The following is a 21,376-nucleotide window of genomic DNA, read 5'->3' as shown; positions in this document are numbered from 1 at the left end:
CCCCACAAAGAATACTATTAAGTATAAATATAAAAATATTTATGAATATTCCTTCATAAGGATTCTCAACCTTTGACAAATCCTGTTTGGAGGCACTTAAATCATAATTGCTTGCTATTTTAAATATCAATATAGTAAATTCTCTGGTTGTAAAAGTTTTAGTAAATAACCTGAAATTGATGGGCCAGAGCATTTCAAAATTTTCAGGTTTTTTTGATTGATAGCTATTGCCCAACTGACTTCAAAAGAAGGGTGCTGAATATACCTTTCCAAATGCTAGGCATTTATTTCACTTCTGTAGTTTTTTGCCTGTTTCACAATTACTTAGCCTAACAGTTACAGAAAAATACAGACATTTGGTTTTGGTTTTAACTGTTTTAGCAAGTATTTTTATGACTTCCTTCATTTGTAGTTCACAAAAAACAGAAAATGAAGGACTAGATGTTTCATGAGGTTTAGCAAATTAGTGCCATTTGTGCATTTCAGATTTAGGCCTCAGTGTTGAATTCCTGCCTGCCTGTTGATACCATTAGCAGATTAATTTGGAGATTTCCTTTTCGTGGGAAATGTAGCTGGCTTTATTTCCATGTGTAGAGACAGAGTCTCCCTCCCTCCCTACTCCTTGTCTCCTCTTTCTCTCCCTTTCCTAGAGATAGTATATTTGAAAAGGTTGAATGATTCCTTTAGCAGGACATAAAGTTAGCTGTAGAAAAGTTAATTGAAATGGCCTTGTCTTCTTCCTGCTTCAACATTTTCCTAAATCTCTGTTGATGGAGGAGAGCATGTTAATCTATGGGTCCTTTATGTAGTACACATTTCCCTGTCTGGTGCTTCCTAAGTATCAATGCAGGGTAATAAGGAAGTACAAGGACCAGTAGACTTGATAGAGCCAGAAAACTAAGTGCAAACAAAAATACTTGTTTTTAAGGAGTCAAAAGATGCTGTTTGAATGAGATAAAACAGTGAGTGCTCACAGAAGTTATTGAGAATGTCACACTGTAACAGAAGAGGTTAGTTCCCTCATTATTTAGAGACTTTGAAGGAAATGTAGAAAAGGATAGGATATTACTTAAAAATAAAGCTTCAGGCTGTGCAGTTTTTTCTTGTTGAATAAATTTTTCAACAAACATTAAGTATCCAGTTCGTGCCACCTTTTATGTTAGATACACAGAATGCAAGGTAAAACATCACTGTCTTCAAGGCAGTAAAAACCTAGTAGAGAAATTAGTCATGTAAACACAGGTGGAGCCGGACATGGTAGCACACACCTATAATCCTTGCAATTCTGTAGGCTGAGGCAGGAGGATCACAAATTGAAGGTCAGCCTCAGCAACTTAGTGAAACCCCCATCTCAAAATAAAAAAATAGAAAGAGCTGGAGATATAGCTCAGTGGCAAAGCACTCCTGGGTTCCATTTCCAATTGCTGCTTCCCCTCCCCCAAAAAACTCTACACAAGCGGTTATGTGGTTCTGTCTTGGTACATTTTCTGTTGCTATCACAGAATACCAGTCTGATAATTTATAAATAATAGAGGTTTATTTTGCTCATGGCTTTGGAGTCTATATGAAGTCCAAAATCCGGGGATCATAACTGGTGAGGTCTTTTTGCTAAGGCATCATATGGTGAAAGAGCATGCATGTATGTGCATGAGAGAACCTGTGAACATATAAGGGTGCTAGGACTCACCAGAATTTATCCTAACCCACTCCCATTATAATAGCATGAATCCATTCATACATGACCTAAACATTTCTTAAAGATCCTACCCACCCAGTACAGTTAAATGAAAACTAGATTTCAATATGAAGTTTGGAGGGAACATTCAAAATAAAGCAAGCTGTTTGTAATATTATATATTATTATTTTCTATATTTTCTGTATGATTAAAAACAATAATCACTTCAGCAGTGCACAGCAGCTTCAGGTGCTGTATATTCTGGATCTTTGGGCTTTTTCTCTGGCATTGATTAGAAAGGTTAAAATTTGAATAAAAAGATAGGAAAATGGATTTTTTTTTCTAAATAAAATTAAATCTTCCACAGTTTGCAAAGGAGGGGGAAAAAGATTTCATATAATAACGGAATCTGTAATTAAGAAGCAAAGCCTTTGTAAAGAAATTCCAAAGAATTTGATAATTTTTATCTTGCTTTTAATGTTATCTGATTTTAATTTCCACTGTTACAACCAAACCTACTTTCTCACTTTTTCTTCCTCTGCTCTTTGTTCTGAGGGATTTTTCCCCCTCAACCTTTGGAAGTGATATCATTTTAGAGTAGCAAATGTTGATATCCTAAAGATACAAAAACTAAATCATGAAGCAAGTAAATAACAGTTGTAAAAGCTGTGATTATATACTGTTTTGTAAGAGCAATCACATTCAGTCCTTCTGGTATTCTTGTGAGCAGCATTATTAACCCCACTTAAGAGATGAGGACATCAGAGATTGGAACATTGAGAAAAGTCACACAGCAGAGTAACCAACAGTGGGAAGTAGTGACCACAGTAACCTTTGTTAAGTAAGATTTCTTAAATGATAGCATTGCTTTAACAGTTATTTATTGAGACATTGACTGATGGAATAGAATAAAAATCTAGAAATAAACCTGCATATCTGTAGTCAACTGGTTTATGATACAGGTGACATGGAAGTACAGTGGGGTTTTTCACAAATAGTTCTGGATCATTTGTATGGAAAAAACCAGTTTTGAATCCTTACCTTATATTGTATACCCCAAAAGAGAAGTTGAGTTATGTAAGAGATCTAAATACACAGGATAAAATAATAAGGCTTCTAAAAGTTTACTGCTGTGACTTTATCTCAAATAAGTTAAACCTTTCATTTTTTGTGTAGTACTGGAGATTGAACCTAGGGGCGTTCTACCACAAAGCTGCATCCCCAGCTCTCTTTACTTTATTATTTTTAAAAATTTGAGACAGGGTCCTGCTAAGTTACTGAGGTTGGCCTTGAACTTTCGATCTTCCTGCCTCAGTCTTCTGAGTTGCTGGGGTTATAGGCATGTACCATCATGCCTAGCCAAACATTTCTTAAATAAGAAAATATTTCCAAATAAAATGGAATACAATATGAATCATATCTAAAGGAAAAAATTGTCCTTCATTAAAATGAGTACCTTAGAAGAAGAAAGGAAAATGGCAGCCCACTAAGTGGGACAAGATATTTGCAGCACATATGTACAATAAAATATTCAGAACTCATTAGAAAGTCTTACAAATCCATAAGGATAAATAAGTCAACACAATAGAAAAATAGACAAAAGGTTTAAATAGGAACTTTCAAAACAAGCTTTCCAAATGACCAAATAAACATAAGACATACAATAAAAATAGGTGTTCAGTTTTATTAGTCATCATGAAAATGCAAATTAAAACAAAAAATAACCTACATATCCATGAGAATGACTAATGTTTAAAAAGCTGACAATATTCAGTATCAATGAAATTATAAAGAAACTATTATAAGTATAGGTTAAAACACTGACAGTACCTTATAAAGCTTGATGTATGTGTGTTCCCTGTGATTCAGTATCCCCTCTCCTGGATGTATACACGTGCATTCCAGATGACATGTAAAAAGCATGTTTATTGCAGCACTTGTTAGAATACCCCCCAAACATTCAACAATTCAAGTGTCATCAAGAGTAGGATGGAGCTGGGGCTGTGGCTCAGTAGTAGAACTCTTGCCTAGCATGCATGAGGCACTGGGTTCAATCCCCAGCACCACATTAAAAAAAAACACACACACACACACACACTAAATAAACAAAATAAAGGTATTGTTGTCAATCTACAACTAAAAATATTTTTTTAAAGAGTAGGATAGATAAGTTAATGATAATACATTTATACACTAGAACACCGTATAGCAGTGCTTTCTTAACCTATCTGTGGTGGAGGGACAAGATTTTTTTCCCTAGCAGTCAGAATGAAAGTCTTGTACGATCCAGTATTACACACAATGTCCAAATGCTCAAAAAGTTTATAAATGTTCCCTCGATACCTTCTGTACTCATGACTTTGAAGATGAGTGACAAACAGGGTGTGGACCAGCACCACACTTTGTATAGCGCTGCTCCCAAGCAGTGGAAAAGAAAAAACTAACTACATACAACAACATGGGTGAATCTCACAGTCACTGGCAAGAGGGTCTATACTTTATGGGTCCTTTCATGTAAAGTTCAGTGACAACACTAACCTGTGATATTAGAAGTTAGGATTACTTTTCAGGAGCAGAAGGCTGTCATTGGAGGGAGTGTGAGGAGAATTCTGGGGCTCTTAATCTTGGCCTTGCATGATTTTTTAATTGATGTGCTCATTTTGTGAGAAGTTATCTAGCCACACACTTATACTTTGGGCATTTTTCTGCTTATTCATATTATACAACATTTACATTAAAACCTGTTGATCATGGGCTGGGGCTGGGGCTCAGTGATAGAGCACTTGCCTCACATGTATGAGGCACTGGGTTTGATTCTCAGCACCGCATATACATAAATGAATAAAATAAAGGTCCATCAACAACTAAAAAAATATTTATAAAAAAACAAAACAAAACTGTTGATCACCTATTAAAGCAGTGCCCTCATCTTCATGAGGGTAATAGATTAGTGGAGAAAACAAAGATATATGAGTAAGTAAACAAATGTGAAGTTACAAATTATGGTTTCATGAAAAGAAATCTTTAAGATAGAGAATCATAAAGGAATATACTTAGATCAGTGATCAGAGAAGGGGCTTCTCTAAGAAGATGTTTTAGCTGAGATCTGGAGGATGAAAAACAATCAGCAATGTAAAGAGCAGAGGCAAATAATCCAGTCATTTCAGAAGTTGTTTTGAGTAGAGAATGGAGAGAACTTAGTAAATGTTGGGTAAAAGAGAGCATTGCAGTCAGAAAGTATAACTTGGGAATAGGTGTTATTAAAAACTAGAAAAGGAGGAGATGCAATGGAAAGTAGGATTTGGGTTTACAGTTACAAATAACAGACCATAATGGATACTTTTGCAGGAGGCTTGTCACCATCAGCATGAGAAGAGAAAGAGTGTTATATATAGAACAAAAGAAGTAGATCCCCCAGTTAATTTTCAAAACCCAGGAAAATGTGACCTTATCAAGAGTTAAGTAAGAGTTGAGTTTGGCATGGGTTTTAGTATACCTCATGTAATTTGTGGTAAGTGAAAGTATATTTACGTATGAGAGAATTTTCACCCAAGCATTTGGGGATGGATGATGAACCCTGCAGTCTCAGTGCCTCTGGCATTCCACTGGTCCCTCTTTCTCTTTTCCCTCTCTTCCTACCCACACAGTTGTTTATCACTTCACAGTCTCACTCTTTGACTTCTTCCCCCACACCCTCACATATTTTATTGAAAGTCTTAAAGCAGTTTTATGCATGACATTTTCTTTAACTTAATCCTAAGAGCCTTGTATTTGTGGAGATGCATGTGGGGAAACCAAGGTTCAGGAAGCTGTATGAATTGTTTTAGGTCATAAGGTAGGCTTCTGACTCCATATCCAGTACTTTTTCCATTAATACCTTCATCTCTTGTAAATGTACATGTTTTTAAAATATTATCACCCACATAAGTAATGAAAGTTTACCCTGTATGCTAGATGAGAGACATCTCCCTTAAAGGGCCTGTGTGTATGTGTTTGTATATGTATGTGTGTGTGTGTGTGTGTGTGTGTATATATATTATATATATATATATATATATATATATATATAGTGTGTGTGTGTGTGTGAGTGAGATGTACTTCACTTTACATGGACTTGAAATCAGGTATATGCTAAGAAATTTTTGAAAATTTTAATAGTATTTCAAGTGTTTAGAGCTTTCTGAAGTATGGCATATCCAGGATCTCTATCTTAATTATCTCTGATTTCCTGTGTCATATTAATTTCTTAAGAGATAGGACCTTGATGCAGATGATTGTTTCTTTAATACCATTGCCAACGGTTGTTTTTGGCAAAGTAGGAGGAGATAAACTCAGATCACTTTTTTTTGACTCACTTTCTGGTAGTTTTGTAGGAACTGGGAGATTAAGAGGATTGATCAAAATGAAGTTGATGAACTATTTTTGAAAGTTGAGAGCAGACATTTTTTATTAAGGATGAACAACCAACTCAAAATAACTATTCCAATTTGAACTTTGATAATGATTAGTGAATTGGAGCAGTTCACCAGAGAAAGAAAGAATCTTGACTTTCTGAAAATGGAAAAATAAAACAAAATGAGTAGAATTGAATCTTCATCAAAGATAAAACAGAGTGGCTAGATCAGAAACTCACTGGTGTCAGCCATTACTGGAAGTGGTTGGAGTTGTTGAAATAAGATAGTGACTATTTACTTAGTAGTGCCTTGGGAATTCTTTCTAGAGTATCCTGCTATCTCCCTGTATAGTGTAAGAAGGTTTGGAGGAACAGGTGTTATAGTAATGTGCTGGACTTTTTCCTTAAGGCATTCATCTCCCAATTTTTCCTCTCCTTTTCTTTTTTGACCATAGAGTGACTCTCATCAGTTCCGTGTCATGGCAGCTGTCCTTCGCCACTGTTTACTAATCGTAGGTCCAACTGAAGACAAAACAGAAGAGTTGCACAGGTGGGTAATCTTTGTATTGATATCTCAGTGAAGGGTATCATTAGATCTTGTTTTTTTTAATGCATTTAATTTCAATCATTATAAGCACAACAAAATGGAAATGTTATAGTAAATCAGGTTACTGGTAGGTCAGAAATTGTAACAACTTCCTGATGAGAAATTTTCATTCTGTCTTCTTTGACTTCATTATGTTAAAATCCAACAAGAGAAGAGAATTTGAAATTTTGTTGTATTCCATCATAAGCCCCAAAACAACCAATAATAATCATATCATACAAGTTATTGAATACTTTTTTGTATGGCATTGTTCTGAGTGCTGTTTAAGATCAACTTCTAGGATCGTGATGTAGATCAGTGGTAGAGCACTTACCTAGCATGTGTCAGATCCTAGGTTTGGTCCCCATCACCGAGTATGTGCCCGTGCACACACACAAGATTAACTGCTTTTTTTTTTTTTTTTTTTTTGAGAGAGAGAGAGAATTTTTTAATATTTATTTTTTAGTTTTCAGTGGACAGAACATCTTTATGTTGTTTTTATGTGGTGCTGAGGATCGAACCCAGCACCCCACACATGCCAGGCGAGTGCGCTACTGCTTGAGCCACATCCCCAGCCCAATTAACTACTTTTAATCATCATACCAACCTTATGAGTAAGGAACTACTATCTTCACGTTTCAATAAATGAGGAAACTGAAGCATAGAGAGATCAAGCAATTAATTTCTCCAAGATGGCAGTCCTAATAAGTGAAAGAGCTAGGATTTAACCCTGGCTTTTAATTACAACACTCGAGTAATAATACTTGTATTAATTTCATTTCAAGAACATTTCTCTTAAAATGACATATACTTAAGCGTTGATAATTTTTAAAATAATTTATAAAAATAGGGTCACAATGTCTAGTATTAAAATAGTTAAAAATTTTGTGGCTTGTCTGTTAGAAAATTAATAGGCTGATGTTAAAATTTATTATTCTCTGGGGCTGGTGATATAGCTCAGAGATAAAGTACTTTCCTAGCATGTATAAGGCCTGTGTACCATCTCTAGCACTGGGAAAAAATACATATATATGCGTGTATTTTCTCTGAGAAAAACTAAGTTAGAATTAATGCATTTTCTAGTTTTCTTACTTTCTATTCGAGATCAAATTTGTAGCAATAGGACTTCCTACTTTATCATAAGACTATTTGTACTTTATAAGAATATGAATGGTATTCATTTTTAATATATATATATATATATATATATATATATATATATTTTACAAATAGTAATTTAAGCAATAAAGATATATTCAGGTTTTCAAAGAAACAACTTTGGCATTAACTGATTCATGAAGAAATTAACATGGGTTCCTCTTTTGAGCACTTAAAATTTTATTTTCTACTTTTTAAGCACTTAAAGTTCCATTTTTCAAAATATGGCTCAATTAAAAACTGCATAGAAACAACCAGAGTACAAATAAAACATACCCTTGTTATTTTTCAGTCAAATCTATATTATTTTAGTTACTTTTGGCAGGTATATTATTTAACATTGAACTGAGTTTGTAGGTATGTTATCTTTAGTCTCTGCTCTATGAGTTTTCAAAATATCGTTTTCTTCATATTCTTGGACTAGGGTTTTGGCTCAGCTGTAGAGTGCTTGCCTTGTACTTACGGGACTCTGGGTTCGATCCTCAGCACCACATAAAAATAAATAATAATTTATTGTAGTTGTAAATAAAGGTATTGTGCCCAACTACAACTAAAAAATAAATATTTGGAAAAAAAAGCATATTCTTTTTTCTGCAGCTATAGATCATTCTTTCAACTTTCTTAAAATTGTGCCCTTAAAAATTAATCAGGTTGTTGGGTGTGGTGGCACACATCTGTAATCCCAGTGACTCAGGAGGCTGAGGTAGAGAATCTTAAATTTGAGGTCAGCCTCAGAAACTTATAGAGACCCTAAGTAACTTAAGTGAGACCCTGTCTCAAAAAAAAAATAAAATAAAATAAAAAATAAGGCTGGGAATGTGGCTCAGTGGTAAAAGCACCCCTTGGTTCAATCCCCAGTACCAGAAAAATTAAACAAATAAATAATCAGGTTAACTGCAATAAATCGTATCCTAAAAAGATTTTTATAAACCATTTTCACCCACTGTAATTTTTTCATACTTCAGAGACACTAGAAATCTAAACTGTAAACACTAATATTAAAAGAAAATTGACATAAACTCAAGTAAATGGACTTCCTTTTTTGGGGGGGTGGGAATCAGATATAAGTTAAGGATGTGAGGGGAAAGAACTTTGATACTAATTGTTATGCTAGTTAAAAATATTTGGTAAGGATTTCTCTGTAGAATGAATTTAATATCTAATAACAGCACAATATTTGTCAAAAGAGAACATAATTTCATAGTTTTTTTTTAATCAAATATTTTGGTTTTTACAGTTCTGGGGATCAAACCCAGGGCCTTGTACATGTTAGGTAAGCACTTCAGCCCTCAGCTACACCCCCAGCCACTAAAATCAAATTTTTTAAAAAGACTACTTTTTTTTCTTTGTGATGTTTCCTTTTTTCTTTAAACATGCCTTTGCCGCAGTCTGGCTGGGCACAAAATCACGAGCCACCACACAGCTTGTAGATTCAAACAGCAACTCTTTATTCCCGAACTCACACCAGCCGTCTACAATCACGTTCTGGGGAAATCCACGTTCTCTCCCAAATTCACGTTCTCTCCCAAATTCACCTTCACTGGGCTTCTGTCTCCCAAAATATACTCTGAATCCCGTGAGAACTCAAGGGGAACTCAGGCAGCAGGATACGCCCTATTCCCAGCAGGAATAATCTTAAACCTTAAACCTGGAACCTAAACTGGGAACGCCCTAAACCCGATTATGTTAAACCGGGAACACCCTAATCCGCCCTGGTCCTTGAGCAAGGTCAACTACATTCAATGTCACTGCAAAATGTCAGCAACATGGGGTATGCTGGCAAGGAAATTGTCATACCTACTTGGCTAATGGCTCCCAGCATGCCTTTATTTTAAAAGTTGCTTTGATAAAAAATCTAGACTTCACTGTAAAATAAGAGCCACATACAAGATTATGAATATTTCTCAAAGGCTTTCCTGGAAAATTGAGGTTGCTGCTGACTTAGCTCTTTGTCTATAATGGTTCTACATGTCCCTTTAATTGGAATTAAAGTGATTAGTATCATTTTGAGCAGTAATGACTTTAGGCTAATCCACTTAAATACAGAGAAAACTGCATCAACCACAAGAGCTATTTTAGGAACTTACTAGAATTATAAATCTATTAAAATCTGCTCTCTGTAGCAACTCTGAAAATAATTTCTGTGTGTGTTTATATGCACATGCATGTGAAGTATACATATGTAATGCTTAATTTTTAAAGAATAAGGATGTTTCAAAGTCATCTCCCATTCTCCTCCCCCCATTCGTTAGTTATTTTTCTAAGTGTGTGTGTGTGTGTGTGTGTGTGTGTGTGTATGTGTAAAATACTTTGTTTCAAAGAAAAATGTAATGTATGAGTAATCCTAGATAGACTCGTTTATGGTTGTGCATTATCAAACCCGTAGGATTATGATGATGATTAAATGAGAAGTTCATAAAGCACCCTGTCCCCAGTGCTGAATAAGCTCTTAGTAAACAGGAGCTGCTGCCACTGCCACCACATTACTTTTTTTACTGTTATTAAAGTAAGATTATTGGTTCTTAGATCTAATACTTAGTTCTAATTTTTTTAAAGTTGTTTCTTTGAAAAATGATAAAAATAAAATAGTTTTTGGATCTTGACCTTTTATTTAGAACATATTTGTATGTTTATCCTGTAATCGTAAAGAAATTCATTTTCCATTATTTTGAGTATTTTTCTGAAGTCAGATATGTTCAGTGACACAGCATGTCCAAAGCCTATAAAGGTGATGCAGAAGAGTGACTGAAAAGCCCGGCAACTTTTTCTGGCAGGTTGTCTCTTTATAAGACAGTGGCTGGGTTTTTGTTGTTGTTTTGTTTTTGTTTTTGTTTTTTCAGATTAATCAAAAGGACATGAGCATAGAGATAAAATGAGAGCTCACAAAAACAGCAGACCTTTACCTTCATTTCCACTAATCAACATTTTAGTTAGTTTTTCTGTTTGTTCTATTTCATTCCCTTTTGTCTATGCTTATGGTAACAAGAATGTTGGTGATATTATCCACCTTTTTTTGATACATAAAAAGACATCCTAATTCTGTTTCATCTCTACTGTTTGTCTGAAAATATTTTCAGCACTCCTGTCCATAATCAATAAGCTTATGCATAAACTTAGCCCCCAAAAGTTGCGTGGGATGTGGATTTGTTTTATTTTGGAGACAAGAGGGAAGCAGGGAATGTCCTATACATTGATAAGGAGAGAGGACCAGATCTGATTTAATTTTAATTTATTTTGGGCTTTCAATTTAGTTTCTTTTAGTCACTTGAGTACATCTACAAAGCTTTTTGGTGTTTTTTTTTTCCTTGTTCTTTGTTTAAATTAATTCATTTTGTCTCACATACCAATGGGACAGTTCAGCTCCTGACTTCTTATTGCAATGCTAAACATTATGTCTTACACATGACACACTTTCCCCCTCCAATTTTTAATATTGTGCTTTACACTTATAAAATTTGCCATCTTTAACAATGATTAAGCATATAGTTCAGCAATGTTAAATACAGTGTTGTGCAACCATCACCACCATTCACTTCTACAGCTCTTTTCATCTTGTAAAACTGAAACTGTACCCATTCTCATTCCTCCCTCTCCTTAGCCCCTCATAACCACCATTCTACTTTTGGTCTTTGTGGCTTTGGCTGCTCAAGTGTAAACTTATACAAGATTTGTCTTTTGGTGGCTGTCTTTTTTCACTTAGAATAATGCCCTCAAGGTTCATTAATGTTGTAACAAAAGGCTGCATTTTCTTTCTTTTTAAGGCTGGATAACATTATAGATATATACCACATTGTAGGTATATATGCTTGGGTTGCTTCTACATTTTAGCTGTTGTTACTAATGCTGCTATGAACATGGGTATACACATATTCCTTCAAGATCCTGTGTTCATTTCTTTTTGTGTGTGTGTGCTGAACTCAGAGCTTTGTGCATGCTAGGAGCATTGAGCTACATCCCCAGTCTGTGTTAATTTCTTTTGTGTGGTTTATACCTAGAAGTGGAATTGCTAGATTGTATGGTAATTAAGACTATTTTTAATTTAGGGAGTTTTGTTTGTTTTTCGTTTCTTTCTTTCTTTCTTTCTTTCTTTTTTTTTTTTTTAATGTGGTGTTAGGGATCAAACCCAGGGCCTTATGCATCCTAGTGAGTGTTCTACTGCTGAACTACATCTCCAAAGCCTGTTTTTAGTTTTTTGAGGAACCTCCATACTATTTTTTCACAGATGCTTTCCCATTTTGCAATCCCTCAACAGTGTGCAAGGATTCCAGTTTCTCCACATCCTTGCCAACAATTTTATTTATTTTGTTTTGTTACAGTAGCTAAACTAATGGGTGTGAGGTGGTGTCTCATTATGGTTTTGATTTTCATTTTCCTAATGATTGGTGATGTTGAGCATCTTTTTATGTGCTTATTAGCCATTTATGTCTCTTCTTTGGAGAAATGTCTATTCAAAAACTTTGCTCATTTTTGAATTTTTTGTGGTGCAGGGGATTTATACCAGGTTTGCTCTACCACTGAGTTGTACTCCCAGCCCCTTTTTATTTTTGAGACAGGTTTCGTAAAATTTCTCAGGCTGGCATTGAACTTGTGATCTTCCTGCTTCAGCCTCCTGAGTTGCTGGGATTAAAGGTGTGCCCCACTGAGCCTGATTTAAATCACATTGTTCATTTTATTATGTTGAGTTTAGGAGTTCTCTGTATATTGTCTTATATATAATATGCAAACATTTCCTCTCATTGGGTCTATTGCCTTGTTACTCTGTTGTTATTGTCTTTTTTTGTGGTACTGGGAATTGAACCCAGGGTGCTCTGCCACTGAGTTACACCTCCTTCCTTCCCCTGTTTCGCCCCCTCTAGTTTTGACACCAGATCTCACCACTTAAGTTGCTGAGGCTAGTTTTGGAACTTGTGATCCTCCTGCTTCAGGCTCCCCAATAGCGGGAATAATAGGCATGTGCCACTGTTCCTTTTGTTGCCTGTGTATTTGGTGTCATGTCTAAGAAATTATTGCCTAATCCAGTAGGTGAGAATTCAGCTTCATTCTTTTTTGTTGTTGTTGTTTTTTGTTTTGTTTTTTTTGGTTGTCATTGGACTTTATTTTATTTATTTATTTGTGGTGCTGATAATTGAACCCAGTGCCTCACACATCTAGGCGAGCACTCTGACCACTGAGCTACTACAGTCCCAGCTCCCAGCTTCATTCTTTTGCATGTGGATATCTAGTTTTCCTAGCCACCATTTGTTGAAAAGACTGTGCTTTCCCTGTTGAATGGTCTTGGCACCATTGACAAAAATCATTTGACTATATATGTAAGGGTTTATTTCTGGGATCTGTTCTGTTCCATTGGTCTGTCTGCCTTTGGGCCAGTACCACATTGTTCTAATTACTATAGCTTTGTTTTTTTGTTTTGTTTTGTTTTTTAAAGTTAGTTTTTATAATTTTGTTTAATTTTTTTATGTGGTGTGGAGGATCAAACCCAGTACCTAACATGTGCTAGTCAAGTGCTCTACCCATCCCTAGCTTTATTAAGTTTTAAATCAGCTTTTTTCTTTTCCTTTTTCTTTTTTTCCTTCAAATCAGTTTTGGCTATTTGGAGACTCTTAGATTCCATATAAATTTAAAGATGAGTTTTCTATTTCTGCAAAGAAATAGCATTTGGATATTGATAAGGATTGTATTCAATTTGATACCTCGGAGTATTGACATCTTAATGGTATTGTCTTCTAATCATCATGAATGATACACTTTTAATAAATTTTTTTAATGGAATAATTTTATTTCTGTTTGTATTTATTAATTGAGCACTTAACATTGTTAGGCACCATTTTGAGATTTAGGGCAACAAAGATGAATTCAGTGCAGTGTCTGTTCTCTAGTGATCACTGATTATTTACTTACTTATTTGTAAGTAAGTAAGTACATTTTTTTGGTGAGTGTTGTTTCAGATATGAACAAGCTTATATAGGTGTTTAGAAAAAAGGGAGTTTACTTTTTCTGGAGAGATCAAGGAGAAGGGGTTTTATTTTGTTTTGTTGTTTTTATTAAAGTTCTCAGCTCTTTAACCTGATTTTCTGTAGATAACAGTTATCTAAAGAGCTCCACAATGCATGCCCTGCAGGAACATAGTCACTAAGTGAGGAAATAAGACATAAATATTATGAAAAGTGGAATAACAATTCAGGACAACAATAGAAATATATTACAAGGTAGTTTTTGAGTAGTTTCCCGGTGAATTTTATTCAAATAATAATTGCTAACTAAAGTAATGGACAAGCCCACTGTAGTCCGAAGTTCATCATTCCAGAGGAAATCTTCCTCACTCATACTCTTCCTATTCTCCATCCTCTTCCACACCTCTGCTGATTACTTTTTATTCTATCTAGAAGCTCCTTGTAAGGGGTTTACTTTTCCCCCCTCCTGTCCCTAAACATTGGTTCATCATTTCAACCTCATTCTTTTCCCTCATTACCATGTCCTGCCAGTCTCAACATACCCATTCTAGATCTGACAGACCACCTCCATTACAGTTGCATACTCAAGCTAATGAGCCCTATGGGTAAATTTTATGTAATCTGACAGATCAAAGCAAATGTCTGCTTAAAATTTTCTTATGGCTCCTCTCTGTCTTAAGGAATAAAAGAAGCCTTTTTAAGGGGGTGGGGAAATCACTGTGCATTTATTTTTGATCTGCAGCCTCTTCTGGGAAATCTCTTCTTCCTGGTCAGTCCTCTTGCATCCTCTATTCATGATTTTATCAAATCTTTGATGTGAAATTTCAGCTCTTACCTCAAGATACTATGCATATGTTTACAAATGGGGAGCACCTGATACAAGATTCAGGTTGGGTACCATTGTCAGAGTATTTATTAAATGTTAGTAAAACTTCTTTTCACCTTTTTAGATAAAAGTTAAAAAACAGAATCTGCACTCCAGTGGATCATTTTATGTGCCAATATGGTTGCATATGCCCCACACCACTTTGCAGTTTAGACTTATTATTTCCATGGATTTACCCTATATTCATTCTTTATCTTACCATAACCAGGCTTCTTCATCTAATACTTGCCAGCACAACTCTGGTTTAAGGTCATCAATAAACTATCTTACCATAGGAAGAGAAGGGCAGAGTAGTTTGAATACAGAGTCATCTTCTGCCTACTTGCTGGCCTGCCTTCCAGCCTTTCTTCCTTCTTTTCCATTCTTCCTTGAGGAGAAGGAAGAGGATCACAAAAGACCCTGAATAACCAAAGCAGCTTTGAGCAAGAACAATGTGAGAGGCATTTGATTTCATAATATATTGCAAAGCTGCAATAATCAAAACACTTTTTTGCATAAAAACATACAGATTAGTGAAACAGAATAGAAAGCCTGGAAATAAACCCACACATATACAGTCAACTGTACTTTAGCAGGGATGCCAGGAATACACTAGACCCTTACCTCACACCATACACATTCAAAATTGATTAATTACTTAAATGTAAAATCTGAAACAATAACTCTTAGAAGAATATTTAGGGGAAAAGCCTAGGGACCTAAATAGGCATTTCTCCAAAGAAGAGAGATGAATGGCCAATAGATGAATGAAAAGTGTTCAGCATCACTAATCTTTAGAAAAATGTAAATCAAAAGCACAGTAAGCACCTCACATGTGTTATAATGGCTATTATAAAAAAAATAACAAGGGCTACTGAGGATGTGTAGAATGGGGAATTTTTGTATGCTGTTAGGAACAATGTAAACTACTATTGTGTAGACATTATAGAAAACAGTAGAGAGGTTCCTCAATAAATTAGAAATAGAATAGAATTACCATTTTTGATCTAGCAATCCCATTTTGGGGTATATAGCTAAAGGAAATAAGATCACTATCTCGAAGAGACATCTGTACTCCCATGTTCATTATCACCATTCACAATAGCCAGGATATAGAAACAAATATCTATCAGCAGATAATTGAACAAAGGAAATGGGGCATGTACATATAATAGAATATTATTCAGCCTTAAAAAAAAATCCTGTCATTTACAACAATAAAGGTGGCTATAGAAGACAGTATAATAAGTTAAATCAGACACAAAAGGACAAACACTTCATGATCCCATGTTTATGAGGAATCTAAAATAGTGACACTTATAGAAGCAATTAAGACAGTAGTGGGGGTGTGGGTGTGAGTTGGGGGAGGTATCTTCCAAGGAACACAGAATTTCAGTTATAAGTTCTGGAGATCTACTGTACACATAGAGCCTGTAGTTAACAATACAGTTTTGTATAATTAAAATTTGCTGAGGGGGTAGATCTTATGTGCTTTTACCACAAAAGAAAAAATTATTTTTAAAAACTTCTTTTTAATAAAGTAGAAGGGAAGTCATTTGGAGATCTTAAGATTTGTTTTAATAGACTTTCCAACCTTGAAAAAAAAGATGTGAACCCCAAATATAAAGAGCATTTGACCAGAAAGATTTATTAATATCTGTAGACATACATGGGCTATTAGCATGCTCATCATTGTTATTTGGTGTTAAATTTTGTTTAGTTCAGCGATTGATAGAGGACTAGATTTTAGATTGTCTTCCCTTTGCCACAAAGCTTTAATTGGGCTTTACAGAGCTCTTAAATAGACCTTGCTTTTGAATCTGCATATCAGGAGGGGGCTGGGAGCCAGAGCCGAGGATGTCATGTCCCAGTGATTAATGATCTCTAGGAAGCTGAAAAGGAGAGAGTAATATACACAGTATTTCTACCCCCTGGAGTAGGAATGCAAACACCATTGTGCAAATCTGTGCATAGTCACTGACTTCCTGGTAGCTGGAGAATTTCATACACTCTTCTACCACAAATAAAACTGTCAGAGAAGTGACAGAGCTCAAAAAGCTGGCCTTCCTTACTTAAAAAGAATAGCTCAAACACAGTGAGCCAGAAAATTAATTTTGTAGTTGTTTGGGAACCCAGTTGTTTAATAAGAAATGAGAATATGGGAACTTTTCTTGAAAAGCCTAAAACCTCCAAATATTTGTTGATTCCAGCCCTACATGTGGTTTCTTAAATTTCCTGAATTCCTGGAAACTGTTTAAATTTAAACAAATTTAAAGGGGAAACATTTTTTTGTAATGAAATGCCCTATCTTAAACTTTTCAGTCTGGTCTTTAATAGATTTAGAGAATCAAATTTAGGGGAAAAAAAATTCTAACATTTCAGAATGGTTTGTATAGTTTTAGAAAGTCACTCTTAGGTAGTCTTTTTTTTTTTTTTCCTACACTTTTTTTTTTTCCCAGTGAATTTATTGTATTTAATAGCAATTTCCAGATGCTTATTAAATCAGAAATGAACCATTTTAAACTATAAATAAGGTACTACAGAAGCCTGCAAAAAATTTTTAAAAGAAGGTTTGTGGGGAAAGCATTATATTTCAACTACCTTAGATTATTTACAAATAACCAAAATTAGACTTTGTGTAATAGAAATAGGGGTAGATTTTAGTGAGAACACCCAAATAACTTGTATTTTATCAAGAACTGTTTATTTATAGACTGGATAAATTATTTTTTGCTCATATTTCATATTTTAATGCTCTATACATTATTCCTCATTATTCTGCATTGATTGTTTAATTTTCAAACAGATTTCTTACCAATTTTTATTTTTCTATAACATAAAGAGAAAGGAAGTATTTATTCTTGGAGGAATAGAACCACAATTCATGGCAAAGGAAATAAAAACCTTGGTGTTTTTATTTTCCTATTTTTTAATAGTGTCACTATAATTTAAATTTTAGACTACGATGATCTAAATTAAGACAGTATCAGATGGTTTAAGCCCTGAACTTGGTTTCCAAGTGGTTAGACTTTTAAATTGCATTTACAAGAGTTTATTTTTAGTCAGGATGTGGTTATTTTTAGATCTGCTTCTCTGTCACTAGGAAATGTAATGCCTGTCTTTCCATTGTTGTTTATCAGGAAGTTCTGAGGCTCAGGCATTTAAGATCCAGTTAGCATATAATACTACCTCTTCTTTTAGATGAAAATATGAAATAATACCCGAAGGGAAATATGCTCATTGAGAACATGTCTAAGTTTTAAACGGTTAGTGTCATTTCTCTTGTACACTGAGTAACAGAACAAGGTTTTCGGGGAATGCCAAAAATACAAGGTTTGAGTTCCCCCTACTGGTGCATTTCAAGCTCATGTATAACCAAAAGGCCTAGGAGATGGAGATTAGAAATGAGGCTATTTCTAATCTTATCATTTCTGATGAGAGAGAAAAGAAACACCATTTTCCTTTTTTCTGTAAATGTCTTACACAAAATGGGATGACTTAAAAATTGTATTTGTACATCTAGAAAGAACAAAATTTAGTACTACAGTGTTGTCAGTCTATTGTGATAAGCTGCTTATATGCATTTCTTCTTGAATGCTTTATGGTGTAAGCTAAGGAATAATAAAACACCAGTGGAAGTCGGGTGTGGTGGCACACACCTGTAATCCCAATAGCTCAGGAGGCTGAGGCAGGAGGATCTTGAGTTCAAAGCCAGCCTCAACAACTTATCGAGGTGCTAAAGCAACTCAGTGAGGCCCTGTTTCTAAATAAAATGTATAAAAGAGCTGGGGGTGTGGCTCAGCGGTTAAGCACGCCTGAGTTCAATTCCTGGTACCAAAAAAATAAATTAATTAAATTAAAAAGAAATAAACACCAGTAGATGCACAAAAGGATTTAAAACTGCCCCCTCCCCAAGAAAATGCAAAGCTAGCATTGTTGTCATAATAAAATTAAAGGGCTGGCATTAAAGCTCACTTAATCCTATTGTAGCATTTCAGAAAGTGACCTGACATCATTTGATTTTTGTCTATCCATTTTACGTCTGTTCTTCCTAATTTTGTCAAATGTGTATTTCAGACAGTTTTTATTTTCTTTTAGTAAGGTCCAAGTAATATTAATGGCTTATTTTGAAAAAGAAAAATTTTAACTGACTTCTAAAAGTCACCTCTGAACTTATTATTATTATGTTTGCATTGTAAAGGAGTGTTCAATCAAGTTAAAATATTGTATTTTTAAATTGCTTTTCAGCAATGCAGTCAACCTTTTAAGCAATGTTCCGGTCTCTTGTTTGGATGTTCTCATTTGTCCATTAACCCATGAAGAAACAGCCCAAGAGGCAACAACTTTAGATGAACTGCCCAGTGATAAAACAGCTGAGAAAGAAACAGTTTTGAAAAACAATACCATGGAATACAATGGTATGAATATGGAAGCCATTCATGTTTTACTCAATTTTATGGAGAAGAGAATAGACAAGGTAAGGCTGATAGAGTGGAAGCCTTTGAGAAGATGCTTCTAAAGTATGTAAATGTGCCCTACATACAAACAGACCACAGAACATGATTTTTAAATCTAAGCTTTTTTTATATAACTGACATGTTGCTTAATTTTACTTTAGAAAGCATTTTATTGTAATATAGGATGAATTACTGAAAAGTAATGAATTTATTTGTTTAATGCTGAATATTTGTTTTTGCAACATGTTTATCAAATTTGTAACTATTGCCTGAAAATAAAGGTAAAATTAATTACTCCTTCATGTAGGTACTTTGAAAGTCTCAAAAGTAAAAATCATCCCATCAAAAACTTGATGATATTTTCTGTAATGCCTTTAAAAGACATTTAAAAAAATTTTTTTTTCCAATTTTCTACTTGTGAACTGTTTATTTTCTCTGATCTGCCATTCAGTTTATCAAGTAATTATTTAGTTAAAAGGCAGCAGGGGAGCATAGGTAGGTCACCATAACGTTTGTTTCATTTAAGCACATAGCTTGAGCTGGGGGAACCCTAGAAAATATAGGAAAATCAAGGAAGGATAAAACCAGTCAATAAACATGAAGATAACTGGGGGAAAAAATGGAAATATTGTTAGGAAAAAACTAATGTATCCTGCTCCCCACCACCAAAGAAAGTGATTCATATGTTCATGTTACATGGAGGAAAGGAATACTTTCAGAAACTAAACTAATAGAGCATGTATGGTTTTCTTTGTAGGGAAGCAGCTATAGAGAGGGTCTAACTCCAGTTCTCAGCTTATTAACAGAATGTTCCCGAGCCCATCGAAACATCAGAAAATTTCTCAAAGATCAGGTAACTGCTTAATGCATAATACATCTTAAAGTTAATCTTACTGTATAAGTTTTTCTTCTTTTTTTTTTTAACACAAAACTAATGAATTCTCGCATAATGATTTTCAGAAAATCAGAAAAGTTGGTTTTAATCTTTGGAATCTTCCAATCAGGAAATAAGTGATCTTGCTGGGGATATAGCTCAGTGGTAGAGCACTTGCCTAGTACGTGCAGAACCATGGGTTTGAGCCCCAGTACTGCCAAAAAAGTTAAAAACAAGCGATCTTGTATAATTTTTTGAGTCATTCATTCATTTATCCAACAAATGTTTATTGAGATCTATGTGTTGTTTTATAAGCATTGTTCTGAGTAATGGACAACAGATGAAATCTGTCTAACCCTAACCTTTGTAGAGTTTACCTTACTATGGGGGATAAAAAGTAGATAAATATATAATGTACTGACAGGAAATGATAAGTGTTCTGCAGAAAGTTTTATAGCAGGGGAAGAGAAAGGGAATATTTAAGGGGAGAAGGGAGAGCCTCTGTGAAGAGATAACTTTTGAGCAAAAAGTTGAATAAGTAAGAAAAATGTCTCTGAGAATGTCTGGAAAAGGAATCTACTAGAGAGAACAAATTCCAAGTCCCTGAGATAAGAGGATGCTTTGGGGGGCTGGGGTTGTAGCTCAGTGGTTGAGCGCTTGCCTCACATGCATGAGGCACTGGGTTCGATCCTTAGCACCACATACATACAAACATACGTAAAATAAAGATATTGTGTCCATCTACAACTAAAAAAATATTTTAAAAGGAAAAAAAGAGGATACTTTGGTATGCTTAAGGAAAAACAAGGCAGCCTGTATGATTAAGCAAAAATACACAAAGGAGAGAGTGGTACATCAAGTAAGAGATAAGCAAGTGCCAGATAACACAGGTTATAAGGACTTTTGATTCTAAGTGAGATGAGATAACATGAGTATTTTGAGAGGAGAAGTGAAGTGATCTCATTTATATTTTAAGATTGCTCTGGCTAGGGTAGACTGTAGAGTAGACCTTATTAGAACCAGGAGACCAGCCCAGAAGAGAACTGATGGTGACAGGTTGGCATGGGGTGAAAGCAGTGAGTTCATATGTTGGGATATGTTTTGAAAGTAGAACTCGTATAATGTGCTGATAGATCAGGATATGTGTTGAGAAAGAAAGAAAAAATAATCAAAGATGACTTTTAAACTTTTTGATTATAGTTTAAATTCTAAGTCTTTGCTTCTAACAGTAACTAAAACTGACCTCTAAAATCCCAGTTTCCAGCACCTCCTCTTGGTGCTTCAATTCAGCTTTCTGTTAACCCCAAGAGGACTGGCAGTCTATTATTCGTTTTACTCCATCACTTAGGCTAGATCTCACCTGTAGCTCTTTACTACAATCTCTGTTTTCCATACATTTTTTAAAAATTATTATTT

General features: G+C 34.8%; 1 protein-coding gene across 12 annotated transcripts in view; it reads left to right on the top strand.

Moving 5' to 3' along the window:
* Nucleotides 1-21,376, top strand: part of Ric8b (RIC8 guanine nucleotide exchange factor B) — a 114,256-nt gene that overhangs the window by 46,975 nt on the left and 45,905 nt on the right. For all 12 annotated transcript variants that reach the window (XR_007347380.1, XR_007347379.1, XR_001503221.2 and 9 more), the window contains 3 exons: nucleotides 6,525-6,619; nucleotides 18,878-19,106; nucleotides 19,844-19,939. Coding sequence is in view for 7 of the 12 variants with exons in the window: in XM_048802580.1 (XP_048658537.1) it covers nucleotides 6,525-6,619; nucleotides 18,878-19,106; nucleotides 19,844-19,939 (420 nt within the window). In the remaining 5 variants the exon portion in view is untranslated. The remainder of the gene's footprint in view (nucleotides 1-6,524; nucleotides 6,620-18,877; nucleotides 19,107-19,843; nucleotides 19,940-21,376) is intronic.

The sequence above is a fragment of the Marmota marmota genome, unplaced genomic scaffold (assembly GCF_001458135.2).
Source record: "Marmota marmota marmota unplaced genomic scaffold, marMar, whole genome shotgun sequence".
NCBI lineage: Eukaryota > Metazoa > Chordata > Mammalia > Rodentia > Sciuridae > Marmota > Marmota marmota.
This window is presented reverse-complemented; position numbering and strand designations above follow the sequence as displayed.